At 43.5% G+C, this 20,061-nt stretch overlaps 1 protein-coding gene across 1 annotated transcript in view; it reads right to left on the bottom strand.

Annotated features, from left to right (window-relative positions):
• Positions 1-20,061, bottom strand: part of LOC124041180 (attractin-like protein 1) — a 368,532-nt gene that overhangs the window by 151,201 nt on the left and 197,270 nt on the right. Inside the window, exon 26 of the mRNA XM_046358453.1 lies at positions 8,535-8,596. Within this exon, the coding sequence (XP_046214409.1) occupies positions 8,535-8,596 (62 nt within the window). The remainder of the gene's footprint in view (positions 1-8,534; positions 8,597-20,061) is intronic.

The following is a 20,061-nucleotide window of genomic DNA, read 5'->3' as shown; positions in this document are numbered from 1 at the left end:
CACGTGTTAAATATAAGCATGATGTACTGTAGTAGATAGGCGATTTTGTGACTTAAATGACAAATAGTGCAAATATAGCGAAAGTGTTTCCCCTCATGTGTCCAGCCTTTTCTCATCCAAACGTCTCCTTACTCAGACAACCAAAATAAACCAAAATAAATAAACAAATCTGGTCTTCAGCTATCGAATCCTGAATGCTGGTTAAAAGCGCATTCCAGCTGGTGTCTATTCCACAAGTTACCGCTGGCTAAATCTATGATGTTAAAATGCCTATTTGCGCAATCCACTGTCTCATCAGCCCTACCAGGCAAGTTATAAACTTGATCTCCACTATAAAAAGCATCTAGACATTATCTCACATTTCTTTTAGACGAACATTTCCTTTTCAACAGCGGAGATTTGTACAAACCTTGCCGTCTGTCTCTCCGATATTTGCAACATTGGTTCAATATTCAAATTTGACTTTGTCTCAGGCCTAACAACACCCTGTGTCAATATATCCTCCAAACACTGGCTTCTCTGGCATCGAAACTTAAATAAGCCCCTGTTTCCCCAACTCCAGTCCTCCAGAACCCCCAACAGAACACATTTTTGTTGTAGCACTAGCACTAGACCAACAGACCTAATTCAACTCATCACTGGCTTGATGATTAGTTGACAAGTTGAATCAGGTGTGCTTGTTATTATATCACAACGGTTTGATTTGTCTAATCTTAGCAATTTCTTCTCAGCTAGCTACATAGCAGTCTTTGTATCAAAGATAATTGCGTAATTATCGTATTTCGCCGTCCTAACGTAGTCTTCACTAGCCAGCTAGCTAACGTCCACTGATTAGCTGCACTGGAGAAACTATTACACTCAACTGAACGACTTGATTAGTGTAGTGTTAGCTAGCTACATAGCTGTCTTTGCTGTCTTCGTATCATCGTATCCAAGATAATTGTGTTGTTTAGGTTTAGAGTGTGTAGTCTTAGAGCGATTATCTTAATTTACCGAGGTTAGCTAGCCAGCTATTTGTCGTCCTTAACGTAGGTGACTCTGCTAGCTAGCCAACGCTAGCCAACGTCTTCTGTATAGAACTCAACTACCCGGTCGCATTCACAGGTAGTATCACATTTTCACTTCATTTCATTACAGTACAACGGTTTGATTTGTTTGATCGTAGCTAGCTACTTAGCTAGCTACATAGCCGTCTTTGTATCAAAGATAATTGTGTAGTCTAGAGCGATTTTCTAGGTTCGCTAGCCAGCTATTGTCGTTCTTTTAACGCAACGTAACGTAAACAACACTGCTAGCTAGCCAGCTAGCCCCGAATAGCAACACTGCAGAAACTATTACACTCAACGGAACGACTTGATTAGTGTAGTGTCAACAACGCACCCACTGCCAGCTGGCCTACTTCAGCAGTACTGTATCATTTTAATCATTTTAGTCAATAAGATTCTTGCTACGTAGCTTAACTTTCTGAACATTCGAGACGTGTAGTCCACTTGTCATTCCAATCTCCTTTGCATTAGCGTAGCCTCTTCTGTAGCCTGTCAACTATGTGTCTGTTTATCCCTGTTCTCTCCTCTCTGCACAGACCATACAAACGCTCCTCACCGCGTGGCCGCGGCCACCCTACTCTGGTGGTCCCAGCGCGCACGACCCACGTGGAGTTCCAGGTCTCCGGTAGCCTCTGGAACTGCCAATCTGCAGTCAACAAGGCAGAGTTCATCTCAGCCTATGCCTCCCTCCAGTCCCTCGACTTATTGGCACTGACGGAAACATGGATCACCACAGACAACACTGCTACTCCTACTGCTCTCTCTTCGTCCGCCCACGTGTTCTCGCACACCCCGAGAGCGTCTGGTCAGCGGGGTGGTGGCACCGGGATCCTCATCTCTCCCAAGTGGTCATTCTCTCTTTCTCCCCTTACCCATCTGTCTATCGCCTCCTTTGAATTCCATGCTGTCACAGTTACTAGCCCTTTCAAGCTTAACATCCTTATCATTTATCGCCCTCCAGGTTCCCTCGGAGAGTTCATCAATGAGCTTGATGCCTTGATAAGCTCCTTTCCTGAGGACGGCTCACCTCTCACAGTTCTGGGCGACTTTAACCTCCCCACGTCTACCTTTGACTCTTTCCTCTCTGCCTCCTTCTTTCCACTCCTCTCCTCTTTTGACCTCACCCTCTCACCTTCCCCCTACTCACAAGGCAGGCAATACGCTCGACCTCATCTTTACTAGATGCTGTTCTTCCACTAACCTCATTGCAACTCCCCTCCAAGTCTCCGACCACTGCCTTGTATCCTTTTCCCTCTCGCTCTCATCCAACACCTCCCACACTGCCCCTACTCGGATGGTATCGCGCTGTCCCAACCTTCGCTCTCTCTCCCCGCTACTCTCTCCTCTTCCATCCTATCATCTCTTCCCTCCGCTCAAACCTTCTCCCACCTATCTCCTGATTCTGCCTCCTCAACCCTCCTCTCCTCCCTCTCTGCATCCCTTGACTCTCTATGTCCCCTATCCTCCAGGCCGGCTCGGTCCTCCCCTCCCGCTCCGTGGCTCGATGACTCATTGCGAGCTCACAGAACAGGGCTCCGGGCAGCCGAGCGGAAATGGAGGAAAACTCGCCTCCCTGCGGACCTGGCATCCTTTCACTCCCTCCTCTCTACATTTTCCTCCTCTGTCTCTGCTGCTAAAGCCACTTTCTACCACGCTAAATTCCAAGCATCTGCCTCTAACCCTAGGAAGCTCTTTGCCACCTTCTCCTCCCTCCTGAATCCTCCGCCCCCCCCCTCCCTCTCTGCAGATGACTTCGTCAACCATTTTGAAAAGAAGGTCGACGACATCCGATCCTCGTTTGCTAAGTCAAACGACATCGCTGGTTCTGCTCACACTGCCCTACCCTGTGCTCTGACCTCTTTCTCCCCTCTCTCTCCAGATGAAATCTCGCGTCTTGTGACGGCCGGCCGCCCAACAACCTGCCCGCTTGACCCTATCCCCTCCTCTCTTCTCCAGACCATTTCCGGAGACCTTCTCCCTTACCTCACCTCGCTCATCAACTCATCCCTGACCGCTGGCTACGTCCCTTCCGTCTTCAAGAGAGCGAGAGTTGCACCCCTTCTGAAAAAACCTACACTCGATCCCTCCGATGTCAACAATTACAGACCAGTATCCCTTCTTTCTTTTCTCTCCAAAACTCTTGAACGTGCCGTCCTTGGCCAGCTCTCACGCTATCTCTCTCTGAATGACCTTCTTGATCCAAATCAGTCAGGTTTCAAGACTAGTCATTCAACTGAGACTGCTCTCCTCTGTATCACGGAGGCGCTCCGCACTGCTAAAGCTAACTCTCTCTCCTCTGCTCTCATCCTTCTAGATCTATCGGCTGCCTTCGATACTGTGAACCATCAGATCCTCCTCTCCACCCTCTCCGAGTTGGGCATCTCCGGCGCGGCCCACGCTTGGATTGCGTCCTACCTGACAGGTCGCTCCTACCAGGTGGCGTGGCGAGAATCTGTCTCCTCACCACGCGCTCTCACCACTGGTGTCCCCCAGGGCTCTGTTCTTGGCCCTCTCCTATTCTCGCTATACACCAAGTCACTTGGCTCTGTCATAACCTCACATGGTCTCTCTTATCATTGCTATGCAGACGACACACAATTAATCTTCTCCTTTCCCCTTCTGATGACCAGGTGGCGAATCGCATCTCTGCATGTCTGGCAGACATATCAGTGTGGATGACGGATCACCACCTCAAGCTGAACCTCGGCAAGACGGAGCTGCTCTTCCTCCCGGGGAAGGACTGCCCGTTCCATGATCTCGCCATCACGGTTGACAACTCCATTGTGTCCTCCTCCCAGAGCGCCAAGAACCTTGGCGTGATCCTGGACAACACCCTGTCGTTCTCAACCAACATCAAGGCGGTGGCCCGTTCCTGTAGGTTCATGCTCTACAACATCCGCAGAGTACGACCCTGTCTCACACAGGAAGCGGCGCAGGTCCTAATCCAGGCACTTGTCATCTCCCGTCTGGATTACTGCAACTCGCTGTTGGCTGGGCTCCCTGCCTGTGCCATTAAACCCCTTCAACTCATCCAGAACGCCGCAGCCCGTCTGGTGTTCAACCTTCCCAAGTTCTCTCACGTCACCCCGCTCCTCCGTTCTCTCCACTGGCTTCCAGTTGAAGCTCGCATCCGCTACAAGACCATGGTGCTTGCCTACGGAGCTGTGAGGGGAACGGCACCTCAGTACCTCCAGGCTCTGATCAGGCCCTACACCCAAACAAGGGCACTGCGTTCATCCACCTCTGGCCTGCTCGCCTCCCTACCACTGAGGAAGTACAGCTCCCGCTCAGCCCAGTCAAAACTGTTCGCTGCCCTGGCCCCCAATGGTGGAACAAACTCCCTCACGACGCCAGGACAGCGGAGTCAATCACCACCTTCCGGAGACACCTGAAACCCCACCTCTTTAAGGAATACCTAGGATAGGATAAGTAATCCCTCTCACCCCCCCTAAGTTTTAGATGCACTATTGTTAAGTGACTGTCCCACTGGATGTCATAAGGTGAATGCACCAATTTGTAAGTCGCTCTGGATAAGAGCGTCTGCTAAATGACTTAAATGTAAATGTAATGTAAATGGCTACAATGAATAAGTGTGCTGTTGGGGGTACTGGAGGACTGGAGTTGGGAAACACATACATAAGCTGCTAAAATATCTATAGCAGGGACATCAAATCACATTTTATAGGTCACATACACATATTTAGCAGATGTTATTGCGGATGTAGAGAAATGCTTGTGTCCTACTTCCAACAGTACAGTAATATCTACAAATCTAGAAGTAAAATAATGGAAGAAATCAGAAGTATAGAAATATCAGGACGAGCAATGTCAGAGTCCAGGAGTATAAATATACAGTGCCGTGAAAAATATTTTTTCCCTTTCTGATTTTCTCTATTTTTGCATATTTGAATCAAATCAAATTGTATTAGTCACATGCGGCGAATACAACAGGTGTGTAGACCTTACAGTAAAATGCTTGATTACAAGCCCTAACCAAGAGTGCAGATTAAAAAATATGAATAAGAAATAAAAGGAACAAGTAGTTAAACAGCAGCAGTAAAATAACAATAGCGAGACGATATACAGGAGGTACCGGTACAGAGTCAATGTGCGGGGGCATCGGTTAGTCAAGGTAATTGAGGTAATATGTACATGTAGGTAGAGTTATTAAAGTGACTATGCATAGATAATAACAGAGAGTAGCAGCGGCGTAAAAGGAGGGGGCAATGCAAATAGTCTGGAATGTTATGAGATCTTCAACCAAAACCTCAAATTAGATCAAGAGAACCTGAATTTACTTACACCCAATTCCTCTGTGTGAAAAAGTAATTCCCCCTTAAACTCAATAACTGGCCGTGCCCACTTTAATTGCAATGACTGCAACCAAATGCTTCCTGTAGTTGTTGATCAGTCTCTAACATCGCTGTGGAGGAATTCTGGTCCACTCTTGCATGCAGAACTGCTTAAACTCAGCGACGTTTGTGGGTTTTCAAGCATGAACTGCTCGTTTCATGTCCTGAAACAACATCTCCATTGGGATTAGGCCTGGACTTTGACTAGGCCATTCTAAACCTTCAACATCTCCATTGGGATTAGGTCTGGACTTTGACTAGGCCATTCTAAACCTTCAACATCTCCATTGGGATTAGGTCTGGACTTTGAATATGCTATTTCAAAACTTCAAATGTGTTGCTTTTTAGCCATTTTCATGTAGAGTTGATTGTGTGTTTTGGATCACTGTTTTGCTGCATGACTCAGCTGCACTTCAGCTTCAGCTCACAAATGGACGGCCTGACGTTCTCCTGTAGAATTCTCTGATACAGAGTGGAATTCATGCTTCCTTCTATTAAGGCAAGTCATCCAGGTCCTGAGGCAGCCAAGCATCCCCAAACCACTACCACCACCGTGCTTGACCTTTGGTATGAGGTTCTTACTGTGGAATGCAGTGTTTGGGTTTTGCCAGGCATAATGGGACCCAGCATTGAATAGTCCTTACCATGGGTTCTTCCTAATAGAGTTTTGGCCTATAGGAAGGGAGGAGAAGAATGGAGGCTTGATCTGGCAGAGGACGGCCTTGTAGCCGTCCTGAAAGGGAGAATAGCAATGGTCGAGGGTTTTTGATGCCCGAGATGCCTTAGATTTGCTTATTAAAGTCCCCAGCTACAATAAATGTGCCATCAGGATAATATCCAGTGTAGTTCCTTGAGAGCCATCTTGGTGTCGGCTTGAGGGTGAATATACACGGTTGTGATGATGACCAAAGATAATTCTCTAGGGAGGAAATGGGGATCGGCATTTGATTGTGAGGTATTCTAGGTCGGGTGAACAAAATGACTTGAGTTCCTGTATGTTACCACAATCACACCATGAGTGGTTAATCATGAAACATACACCTCCGCCTTTCTTTTTCCCCGTAGAGTTCTTTATTCCTGTCATCTCAAGTGTCTATTTTGAAAGGGCCCTCTCAGACAACAGCTACTTTATCTGGCTGAAATCACTCAGTTCAGCAATGCCATGGCAACATATCAATCCCAGTGGCAGGGAGGCAGGATGGGAAGGCACTGTGGCATAGTCACACACACAAACACAGCACCAGACACCCAAGGAGTCAGACAGATGGGCAGACTAGGTGTACTGTACAGTAAAGATAATTGCAGAAATATATATAGCTTGCCAGACACACATAGTCACACAAACAGGTGAACATATACTAAGAGAGAAACAGAAGACAGATGCTACAAGAGAGGCATGTAGAGGAGCCAAACAAACACGGCCAAATGAGCAAACAGCTGAACTGTTGTTAGAGTACCTGAAACCAGAGGATGACTGGTAAAATCTAGGATTGCATAGTGTCCTAACTCAGGACTGGAGCAAGAGATCAAACGTAAAGCACTGAGAGTATTTAACTCTGAGGGAATAGATCTCTCTTTCCCTCCCCTCCTTTCATTTCCCTCCCCTCCTTTCTGCTGTCTCTCGACCCCTCTCTCCCTCCCTCGTCCCCCCATTTCTCTCTCTCGCTCTCTGTGGTGCCAGCTCCATCATGTCAGTGGGCTGTACCCTCAGCCTGTAGGGCTCTCCTCACACACTGAGGCAACGCTGCTCTGCCGCCCTGCCACTTCAGCTTTTATACACATCAATGGAGCACAGCCAACCCACACACAGGCGCGCACACAGGCGCGCACACAGGCGCACACACAGGCGCACACACAGGCGCGCACACACACACACACACACACACACACACACACACACACACACACACACACACACACACACACACACACACACACACACACACACACACACACACACACACACACACACACACACACACACACACACACACACACACACACACCGAGGCATGTAGACACAAACATGCAATGGACCTTGCACCCTCACATGCATAACCTACATTTACATAGACACATTCACAACCATGTTAACTTAGCCACCCGCTCTGACACATTAACTATTTTTTCCCTTTGCCTAAAGCCTCTTATCAAAAATCACTGAAGCTGGAGTCTTATATCTCCCTCTCTAACTTTAAGCATCAGCTGTCAGAGCAGCTTACAGACCACTGTACCTGTACACAGCCCATCTGTAAATAGCACACCCATCTACCTCATCCCCATATTGTTATTTATCACACAGGACCCATGATGCACAGGGGAGGTTCTACTTAGTGTGATATAGTTATAACTGCACTTGATCACTGCAGTAAATGTAACATGGCATGAAATCAGCTGTTACATCTGCGAAGTGAAAAGTGCATGCTTCGAAAGGCGGTTGCTAAAGATGACAGTTAGTGAGAAGGAAGACCGTGTGCGTGCCAATACGAAACATGACACAGTGGAAGAAGCTCTTGGAGCAACTTGACTGAACTACAAACTGGTTCTGAATGATGACATCTGGGTATGGTGGCCTAAAGGTTACCCAGGTCTGGGTAACTATTATGTGGATTATAATGAATGGACATGTTTGTAGGGGTTGACACATTTTTCTTTAAATTGTAAATCAAATCAAATTTCAAAGTTTGCATTTATACTACACATTCGCAATTCTCAGCAACAAAAGAGTGATCAAATCAAGATCCTACATCTTGTGGTCTGTTCCTTTCCACCCACTCATTAGATATATACTATCCACAGGTAAGATTATGTGGGTGGTGCAAAATGACTCTCTCACACATGGAACACAAATTCTCCAATAACTTTTCTGCTGTTGTCTTTTCTATTAAGCACAAAGGGATTTACCATGGAAAATGTCACATCTAAATCAGTGGTTGTCAATCTTGGTCCTGGGGACACAAAGGTGTGCACATGTTTGTTTTTGCCCTAGCACTACATACCTGATTCAAATCATCAAAGCCTGATGAGGAGTTGTTGATTTGAATCAGGTGTGTAGTGCTAGGGCAAAAACAAACATGTGCCCCCCTTTGGGTCCCCAGGACCAGGGTTGAGAAGCACTGATCTAAATGGTACGTACCTGAAAAAGGTGACGAAAAACTGCACCAGGTCCATGATGCTGTTGTGCTGGGAGAAGGCGATCTATGGGAGGAAGGACAGAGAAAGGAAGTATGTGAGAAGGATAGGAAAGACATTGAAGATGTTACATACAGTGGACAGACTGATAATACCTTGATAAAACATATGTTGTTGACAAGAACACAGAAGTAGACAGAGTTTCCGTTAGAAGAATTCAAGACAGTAGTTCATGTAAGAGCACTACACTGCAAAGGAGTTCAAGAGGTCAAATGATCATCGAAACATCAATAAAAATAATGTGTAGATGATTTTAACGGGGGCTGAAATTCCTGATTTAACCTTCATTTCAATTTTCCTCATTAGGAAATGTGACCGAACGAGATTTGGGTCTTGGAGACGTGCTTAATGTGGGTGTCTCTTGTGTTTGTGTTCGAACGTGGGAAGCATTTGTACTTTCACACTGCCAAATCAGTACACACAGTTAGTCACTCACCCATCTAGATAACTTGAAACATTCTAACCAAGTCTTGTGTCTGGAAGTAGCCCGAACTAGCTAGCAAGCTAGCCAACTTCTTTCACCAATTAGCTTCAACCGGCCGGTGTGTGACTGTAGGGAAATTGGTTTGACTTTGAATAGCCCATCTCTGGGGCTAGATAGGACTGTCAATTCACTGCACAATGTAAATGGGACAATATTTTCATGTTGCACACATTTGCACACAGTCATCTTATATTAAATGCTTTCAATATTTGTATATGCATTTCTACTATTTATAGTTGGTTTGAGGTTTTTAGGTCATTGAAATTTGGCACTATTGACACATATTAAAATCTTGTCCCATGTACATTGTGTAATTTACTGATGGTCCCCAAATAGTCCCATAGGGATACTGAATATCAAACCTAATTGACCATGGGTATTACGATCGGGTTGAGTGCAGCTGCGCTCCGAATTGATGAATACTTCCGTGCTGCCAGTTGTGGGTAGGATTTAAATAAACCCAACCCAAGGAAAACTGTTACAGTACCCTTCATTCCGTGACATAGCATTTTTTCCTCATTATTTTGCAAATCTTAGTTTTAGACGAGACTGACTGAATTTTTTTCCCTATTTACACTTTGTAGTCAATTTTGACAGTAGAATACATGTTTGACTAATATCGATGTCGCATAGGTCATTTTCTACCAGATAAGTTGTTTTCCCCACTCAGGTAATACCTCCCATCCTTTCTGAGAGTTAACGTCGTACTGTTGTCTATAATGCCAGGGGGGTTTTCAGTTGTAATCATGTACCCATTCGTTTGAACTCCACTATTAGATCTGCTATTGTTAGATCAAAAGAGAAGCCCACTGTGTTCTGCTCACCCAGTTCTTTTAGTTCAAATGTGAGTTCCATAAACTTGAACAGCTGGGCTGTTGCGTGATAGCAACCAAAGCCCATGTAAGTTTTTTATTTATTTTTTAAATGCCTTCCTAACCATCTTAAATAAACATGCCCCATTCAAAAAATGTAGAACCAGGAACAGATATAGCCCTTGGTTCTCCCCAGACCTGACTGCCCTTAACCAACACAAAAACATCCTATGGCATTCTGCATTAGTATCGAACAGCCCCCGTGATATGCTGCTGTTCAGGGAAGCAAGAAACCATTATACACAGGCAGTTAGAAAAGCAAAGGCTAGCTTTTTCAAGCAGAAATTTTCTTCCTGCAATACTAACTCAAAAAAGTTCTGGGACACTGAAAAGTCCATGGAGAATAAGAACACCTCCTCCCAGCTGCCCACTGCACTGAAGATCGGAAACACTGTCACCACTGATAAATCCACTATAATTGAGAATTTCAATAAGCATTTTTCTACGGCTGGCCATGCTTTCCACCTGGCTACTCCTAGCCCGGTAAACAGCACTGCACCCCCAACAGCAACTCGCCCAAGCCTTCCCCATTTGTCCTTCTCTCAAATCCGTTCAGCTGATGTTCTGAAAGAGCTGCAAAATCTGGACCCCTACAAATCAGCCGGGCTAGACAATCTGGACCCTTTCTTTCTAAAATTATCTGCCGAAATTGTTGCCACCCCTATTACTAGCCTGTTCAACCTCTCTTTCGTGTCGTATGAGATTCCCAAAGATTGGAAAGCAGCTGCGGTCATCCCCCTCTTCAAAGGGGGGGACACTCTTGACCCAAACTGCTACAGACCTATATCTATCCTACCATGCCTTTCTAAGGTCTTCGAAAGCCAAGTCAACAAACAGATTACCGACCATTTCGAATCTCACCATACCTTCTCTGCTATGCAATCTGGTTTCAGAGCAGGTCATGGGTGCACCTCAGCCACGCTCAAGGTCCTAAACTATATCTTAACCGCCATCGATAAGAAACATTACTGTGCAGCCGTATTCATTGATCTGGCCAAGGCTTTCGACTCTGTCAATCACACATCCTCATCGGCAGACTCGACAGCCTTGGTTTCTCAAATGATTGCCTCGCCTGGTTCACCAACTACTTCTCTGATAGAGTTCAGTGTGTCAAATCGGAGGGTCTGCTGTCCGGACCTCTGGCAGTCTCTATGGGGGTGCCACAGGGTTCAATTCTTGGACCGACTCTCTTCTCTGTATACAACAATGAGGTCGCTCTTGTTGCTGGTGAGTCTCTGATCCACCTCTACGCAGACAACACCATTCTGTATACTTCTGGCCCTTATTTGGACACTGTGTTAACAAGCCTCCAGGCAAGCTTCAATGCCATACAACTCTCCTTCCGTGGCCTCCAATTGCTCTTAAATACAAGTAAAACTAAATACATGCTCTTCAACCGATCGCTACCTGCACCTACCCGCCTGTCCAACATCACTACTCTGGACGGCTCTGACTTAGAATACGTGGACAACTACAAATACTTAGGTGTCTGGTTAGACTGTAAACTCTCCTGCCAGACCCATATCAAACATCTCCAATCCAAAGTTAAATCTAGAATTGGCTTCCTATTTCGCAACAAAGCATCCTTCACTCATGCTGCCAAACATACCCTTGTAAAACTGACCATCCTACCAATCCTCGACTTTGGCGATGTCATTTACAAAATAGCCTCCAATACCCTACTCAACAAATTGGATGCAGTCTATCACAGTGCAATCCGTTTTGTCACCAAAGCCCCATATACTACCCACCATTGCGACCTGTACGCTCTCGTTGGCTGGCCCTCGCTTCATACTCGTCGCCAAACCCATTGGCTCCATGTCATCTACAAGACCCTGCTAGGTAAAGTCCCCCCTTATCTCAGCTCGCTGGTCACCATAGCATCTCCCACCTGTAGCACACGCTCCAGCAGGTATATCTCTCTCATCACCCCCAAAACCAATTCTTTCTTTGGCCGCCTCTCCTTCCAGTTCTCTGCTGCCAATGACTGGAACAAACTACAAAAATCTCTGAAACTGGAAACACTTATCTCCCTCACTAGCTTTAAGCACCAACTGTCAGAGCAGCTCATAGATTACTGCACCTGTACATAGCCCACCTATAATTTAGCCCAAACAACTACCTCTTTCTCAACTGTATTTAATTTATTTATTTATTTTGCTCCTTTGCACCCCATTATTTTTATTTCTACTTTGCACATTCTTCCATTGCAAAACTACCATTCCAGTGTTTTACTTGCTATATTGTATTTACTTTGCCACCATGGCCTTTTTTGCCTTTATCTCCCTTCTCACCTCACATTGTATATAGACTTGTTTATACTGTATTATTGACTGTATGTTTGTTTTACTCCATGTGTAACTCTGTGTCGTTGTATCTGTTGAACTGCTTTGCTTTATCTTGGCCAGGTCGCAATTGTAAATGAGAACTTATTCTCAACTTACCTACCTGGTTAAATAAAGGTGCATTTTTTATTATTATTATAAAATAAAATAAAGTGAGTTTATAACATTCCATCATTGGTTATTCTGAGAGTTCATCATATTGGCATTGGCTGCGGCCTCAAGCCCTATGGTGCTAACCTTGGAAAAGTAATTACAATTTGTACTCCATCCCATTTTACTAATAGGGATAGACCAAATGTTTCAGTTCTATGCAATCTTATATCCGTACCAACTATATCAATATCAACCATCAGACAGGGCCTGCAACAGCCTATTGAACACAGCTTGTTTGAGTTGGAGTTTCCATGTGACTTTAAAAATCGTAAAGGACTTGGGTTGATATATGTGAACATCAGGCGCTTACTTCCTAAACTGGATTACATCTTCATCTGGGCTTTGCAGATGAATCCGGACATTATGGTATTGACTGAAACTTGGATCTCCGGGGACACTCTGGACTCGGATATTGATACGGAGGGTTATAATGTGTACAAACCTGACAAGACCAGGTAGAGGTGGTGGAGTGGCCATTTGTTTTATAAAAAAGAATTGGTCTCTTTACTGAAATCCATTTCCCTTGTCTTTTTTGGGGCCTAGTATCTTAAGCCTTTGTCTGGGGAAAATGTATCAATAACTGTTACTGGGGTCTAAGGTCCTCCAACGGTCTACTGTCCTCCCTTGAGGAGTTAACTAGTTTGTCTTCTTTTACTAAATCAGAAGTTAATATCCTGGGGGACCTAGATTATGATTGGAAATGCAGGCTTCAGACAATCTAAAAGACATGTGTAATGATCTAAACCTAACCCAGCTGGTTACTAAGCCTACACGGCCCAACCCTAAATATTCAAAGTCAACTTTGATTGATCTTATCCTAACTAATACTCCAAGACATTAGTGACCATTGTCCAGTTGTTTGTGTTAGAAATGTGGGAATAATTTTATTTATATATATTTTTTAATCAGCCTCGTGTCATCACAATGAGGAACTTTAAAAACTTCAGTTAACAGGCATTTAAAAAAACATTTTTTTACATTATCTTTATTTTTGTGACCTTAATTGCGTTTCAGCTATGGCAGCTATCCCTGAACCTGATTTAGCTTTAAGCTTTTTTAGAAATGTCTTCAATGCTATTGTGGATAATCATGCTCCCTTTAAAAAATTAAGGGTTAAAGGTTGATTGAATGCCTGGTACACTCCGGAATTATCAGAAGTCATTCATAAAAGAGATAATGCTTGTGTCAAGGCCAGGAACACAGGCTTAGGACCGGACTGGTAAGCTTTTATGCAACTGAGGAATCATTGTGTAAGACAAATCAGAAAGGCTAAATATGATTATTATGTAACTGTCGGATTGTAATAGGAACCCGACAATTCTGGAAAACTGTAAATCCCTGAAGGATTCTACTTCCTCTTCTTTGCCACAACAAATTAATTCAGACACTGGCCTCATTACAGAAAAAAATGCATTGATGCATTTAAATCACCACTTAATTTCAGCGGAGTATCTTTTTGAAATATCTTTTAAACCCATTCACAATGATATAGGACTGGATGCTGATAGGGGAAACTTGCTGAATGATCAGAGAAATTATACTCAAAGCTTTTCTTTTAGGCTATTTACAGAAAAAAAGCAATAGACAACAAGAAATCCACAGGGAACAAACTATTGGGTCCTGGTCTGCTTAAGTGTGCAGGGCCAATTATTGTTGGCTCAAAAACCCACATTTTCTATTGACATTTTTTATCCGGAAATATTCAAAAATAATGGAAATCAGCTCGTGCCGCCACTCCATAAGAGAGGAAATAGTAGAGATCTTAATCATTATCGCTCCATTTCAAGGCTTCCTTGTCTAGCTAAGATTCATGAATCCTTAGTAAATGTACAACTTTGCTCTTTTTATCTGAGAAATGTATTTTGAATGTAAACCAATCAGGGTTTAGTCCTGGGTGTAGCACTATTACAGCAACCATTTAGTTGATCTTGTCAATACTTTAGACATTAAAATGAAATGTGCTGCGTTGTTTGTGGACCTGTCAAAAGCTTTTTATAATGTTGATCAGGCTATTGATACTGTTGATCAGGCTATTGATACTGTTGATCTGTTGATCAGGCTATTGATACTGTTGATCAGGCTATTGATACTGTTGACCGTGCTATTTCATTGAACAAGTTGTCCTCGATAGACCTGAGCTCTGATTCCTGTTCAAGGTTTCATGATTATCGTAGTGACAGAACTTATGCCATCGTGATTGATCAGAATTTCTTGAAGTGGATAAAGCTGTACCACAGGAGTCGATTTTGGGACCTTTTCTCTTCACTATTTACATAAACACCACTGGTCAATCTGTTAAAAAATGTCAACTTAATCTTTATGCAGATTATACTTTATTTAAAGTGCATTCGGAAAGTATTCATACCCCTAGACTTTTTCCACAGACCCCTTCCCATTTTCTGCATTTTGTAACGTTACAGCCTTATTCTAAAATGTATTAAATAGTCCCCCCCCCAGAAGCCCATTATCAGCAACCATCACTCCTGTGTTCCAATGACATGTTGTGTTAGCTACTCCAAGTGTATCATTTTAATAGACTAGTTGAGTATCTGGAGCCTCAGCATTTGTGGGTTCGATTACAGGCTCAAAATGGCCAGAAACAAAGACCTGGCCAGAAATTACCAGAAACTTAACTTTTAACAAAGCAAACCTGTTAATTGAAATGCATTCCAGGTGACTACCTCATGAAGCTGGTTGAGAGAATGCCAAGAGTGCAAAGCTGTCATTAAGGTGGCTACTTTGAAGAATCTCAAATATATTTTTATTTATTTAACACATTTTGGTTACTACATGATTCCATATGCGCTATTTCATAGTTTTGATGTCTTCACTATTATTCTGAAATGTAGAAAATAGTACAAATAAAGAAACACCCAGGAATGAGTAGGTGTATCCAAACCTTTGACTGGTACTGTATATTATCTTCCTTCCGTGCTAATCAGGGCCTGTTCCAGTCAAGGGACACCAGGTGAGTGGGCTCTCTGGACATTACTCAATCATAGTAATGCTTTACCTAAGGCTAGTGGTTGCTATGAACCGTTACATAAGGGGACTACTTTTTCTCTGTGATGCAAACGGCTTTAGCTGCAGCACCATAGGTTCTCTCCCATTACAAGATCAGTATTGTAGTTTCATGACTAAATTTACCACCCACATTTTTCACTACTGTGATTTTCTCATGTTTTAGCTCATGCCAGCGGACATTGAATGGCATGTTAATATGTTGGCATGTAACATTTCTCCACAATGTGTTGCTTTATGTTGTTTATCAGTGGCCTGCCTAACCAAGTTTACCTGGACTAAGTGGAAGAAATCCTGTCTGGTACATACAATGGCAGTAAACACACAGACTAAACTAGAAGGATTAGCATGTGCATTGCTTGCTCTCTGTGGTTTCAGGCAGGATTTTTGTACAAACACTTTGTGATGACTGTGGAGTTAAAAAGGGTTTTGTAAATACATTTGATTGATTGATTGACCAAGTCCCCCCCTGATCCCCCACCACAAGCAAAACTAACTCAAAAACACCTGTCATTTACTGTATACAGAACCCCCCTCGATTTTTTGACTTGGCATCAGTCCCAATGATCAACCCCCCCCCCCCCCCCTTGCCATGACTACAACTGTTCAGTGTTGGGCCACACTGAGCCTGCTGTGATTACAAAGCTACTGCCTTCAGCTACGACTCCTCAAAAGGGTCTGTGCCTTTGCTGAAGTCGTTCATAGAAATGGGATTATTTTGCAGGCATAAAATTGATTTTCCATTCTTTTCATCAAACCAAGAGCAGAAATCCACCTAATAGAAGGGCCATGAGTTGGTTCATTTTGAATGTCCTCCTCACTTTGAACAGAGGAGAAATGTATGCTGTTCCACAGAGGACTATGTTTCTGGTAGGTTATTCTAGTTCCTATACATTAAAGATGAGTCATGACATAAAGATGTATGCACTTTACTGGTCAAACACCTGGCCATGTCTGAAAAATACCTCTGAGGTACATTGGCAGCTGAAGGGTTTCCATGATTTACTGGCATGTAAGTTTCTAGTGAAATTGCCTCCCAATGAAAAACATTGAGAAAGGGTGATTTTCATCCAGAGGGACACGCCATTAAGAGTGATCTCACATTGTAGCCTTGGTCTGCCGTCAATGCACTCTGCCCTCAAGTACACCCGGCTGACGCACGGTGGCGAGGATGGCCATTCAACTTACGGACAGCCGCAGTCGGGAAAGCAACAACAATCGATAAGCAGTGCGGGCCCTGTTCTGCAGGAGACGTACAGCGGTAGCGTCATCGCCAGGTCTCGGTGGCGCTGGAACTCGAGCAAATTGTCCATATCACTGCTTCTGACAAAATCCCTTCATCATAAAAGAGCACTCACTTGTTTTTATCTCAGCACTCACTTGTGGAATTTTACTCTTACAAAACCATTTGCATTTTACTATGTTTCATTAAGAAGCTCTTTGAGGAAAAGGAAGTGATGTTAACTTGCTAGTCTGAGCCCTTTCAGCAGGCCTGCAGATTTTTTACAGGGTGGAGATAGCCCATTTGATGGTGTATGGTAGATCAGTTTAAATATGTAAATGTGCAATATTTTAATTACGTTCCGTTGATACAGGGTTTCTTCTACCCTACCATAACTAAAAAGGAACATGGATATTATAAATAGCAGGCCAACTGTATTAATAATAAATAGAGGACAGTCAACAGATCACATAAGATGATGAAGCCAGAGGGGAATTCTTCCACACAAACACTCAGTCCCATCCCACAGGCCTCTTCCAGCTCCACTCCCTCTCCACTAGAATCTAATTGTTTGGTGATCAGAGGTTAAGAATGTACTGAGTGACAGTGCCCTCTAAAGCTGAATAGTAACCTCTTTGAGTTGCTATGGGTGAGACCAAACCAAGAGAGAGAGGGAAGAGACAGTCACAAGCCTCTGAAGTCAATGATAAGTCTCCAAGGCCCAGAGGCCCACATTAAAGTAACTGTCAAGTGTTTCCAGAAATATGACCTACAATTAATTACAATATGAGTTAAATAGTTTTCCTTCCAAAAAATTGTAAGTAAGTTAAAAAGCAGCTTTTCTGTGTTGTAATGGTGTGGGCGAACCCCAACAACAGAATGGTAAGGGAGTATACTAGTCATTAAAAATATTCATACGAGTAGACCGCTGATTGGCCAGCTTATCCTCCTCAGGTGTATGACATCATACTCTCTGAGGTGGGGCTTTTAAGTGTTTATTCTACAATTTGTGCTTTGGCCACCAATACGGGTATCGGACGAGTCAACAACATTATTTGATTATGAGTTAACAGAATATTAACTTTTAAACATTCCAAGAACGTCCCAAAAATGTCCTCGGGGACGTCCCCAGGACAAACCTCCAGGGGTCCATGACGCAACGTTCCAAGAACTTCAAAAAAAGGTCCCCAGGGATGTCCCCGGGACGAGCCAGGAACCAGACAGAACCTCCTTGGGACTATGACACAACATCCTCTGGGACGTCTTCGGGACAAACTGGGAACTAGACAAAATCTCCAGGGGACCTTGATGCAATGTCCCAAGTAACGTTCAGGAGACTATGACACAACTTCCCAAGAATGTTCAAGGGACCTTCAGGGAACCATGACACAATGTTCAAAAAATGTCCCTGGAACAGACAGAGAACAATTAAAAGGTCCCCCAGAAAACGTTCCCTTGGGACCATCATGCGACATGACTAGTAAGGACTAGTCAAACAAAAGCTCTGAGAAAGTCCCCAAAGGGTATTGACATGGTCCTTTTTGACATCCTGGGAACATACAGGGAGCTAGACAAATGTCCCCCAGAGAACATTCACGCGATATTGTTAGAATGTTCTCAGAAAGTCAGTGGGATAACGTTACGTCGAAACCTTCAAAGAACCTATTGGGAACGTCGCCGAATGTCCTCAGGACATCCCCGGTCTGCTGGGTTGTGTACAATTGACCAATAAAGTGATCTTAATCTTGTATTGTATCTAAATATTGAATAAAGCCACAAAGTCGTATAGAGAGACATTCTATTTGACCACTTTTTTTCCTATCTGTTTTCTTTCCCAGTTTTTCTATCGGTCATACATGTCAAGACAATCTGACAATCTGGAGTCAATTGGTCTAAACGGTAACATCCTGAAATGCCTGATAATGATCATGTAAAATGTTGTGTTCGAGTTAATGGCTGCCTAATAGATTGGTTCCCCGTTGACATTGGTGTAAAACAGGGTTGCATTTTATCACCTATTCTGTTCTCAATGTATATTCACGATCTGACTCTGGTCCTGGAAAAAAACGAATCGGTTAACAATGAATGAGGGTCTGTTCTTTTCTATGCAGATGACAATGTGTTGATCTCTGAAATGGAAGATGACCTTGAAGAAATGTTAAATGTTGTTTTTCCTGGTCTCAACAATGGAAACGGAATATCAATGTAGACTAAACCAATGTAGTACACTATAGGAACTCAGCAGAGCCTAGAACTCTTTCTTTTTTCTTCTTCTGTTGTCCTGCCACGTTAGATGTCGTCAGTGAGTCCAAGTATTGGGGGTTGATTATTAATGAACATTTTTGATTACAATATGTGTCTTAAGAACATAGCTAACCATGCAAATAGTGCCCTTGGTGCCATTGTTACAAAGTGTAAAGCCATTGGTGGCCTACCTTTAAAAATGTTTCACTAAACTTTGATTCATTGGTGCTATCAATTATTATTTATGCTGCAGTGGTATGGGGGAACAGAAATTATACTAGTATTAATGCTGCTTTTAACAGTGCCTGCAGATTTGACCTCGGTGTGGGTAAATACACGCCAAATGCTGCTATTCAGGGAGATATGGGCTGGAAAAGGCTGGTATCACCAGTGGCGTTGGATTCTAAAGAAAAATGGCAGAGATTTTGCAGCACGTCAAATGAACGTCCATGTAAACGTGTGTTTTTTGCGTTTGTGATGTTACAACTGCAAATAAAAATGTTATATATAGTACCATGTCAATGCCTTTTTTAACTCCATCCATATGACTCACTGATACAAACAGACAGTAATCTAGAAAAGACCGGAATGCTTTTCAATCAGCACTTTTAGAGAGCAATGAACTAAAGTGGTACCAACTGATAAACAAACCTGAAAGTAACAAACTGTGCACCCACTGCCTTTTTAAAATGACCTTTTGGCACAGAACCCCCTGTACTGTTTTCAAGCAGTATCTTTTGCAAAATGCAGACGTAAACACTCCCCTAGATAAACGTGTATGTTATTTTTGTAACGATGAAACATTGACACATTGAAACCGACGCTCATGCTTTACTGTGGGTTATACAATGAAATTTGGGATATTTTTTGTCACCTGTCCAGACAAAATGTAAATGAACAGACTTCATGAAAATAATATGTCAATGTTAATGCCTGTGCCAAAGCCGGCCACCTTGTCCTCCAATGGAGACAAATGTCCTTTCTTGTCTACTCTAATCTGTTTTGAGTGTGTGTGTGTGTGTGTGTGTGTGTGTGTGTGTGTGTGTGTGTGTGTGTGTGTGTGTGTGTGTGTGTGTGTGTGTGTGTGTGTGTGTGTGTGTGTGTGTGTGTGTGTGTGTGTGTGTGTGTGT

The sequence above is a fragment of the Oncorhynchus gorbuscha genome, linkage group LG08, assembly GCF_021184085.1.
Source record: "Oncorhynchus gorbuscha isolate QuinsamMale2020 ecotype Even-year linkage group LG08, OgorEven_v1.0, whole genome shotgun sequence".
Taxonomy (NCBI): domain Eukaryota; kingdom Metazoa; phylum Chordata; class Actinopteri; order Salmoniformes; family Salmonidae; genus Oncorhynchus; species Oncorhynchus gorbuscha.
This window is presented reverse-complemented; position numbering and strand designations above follow the sequence as displayed.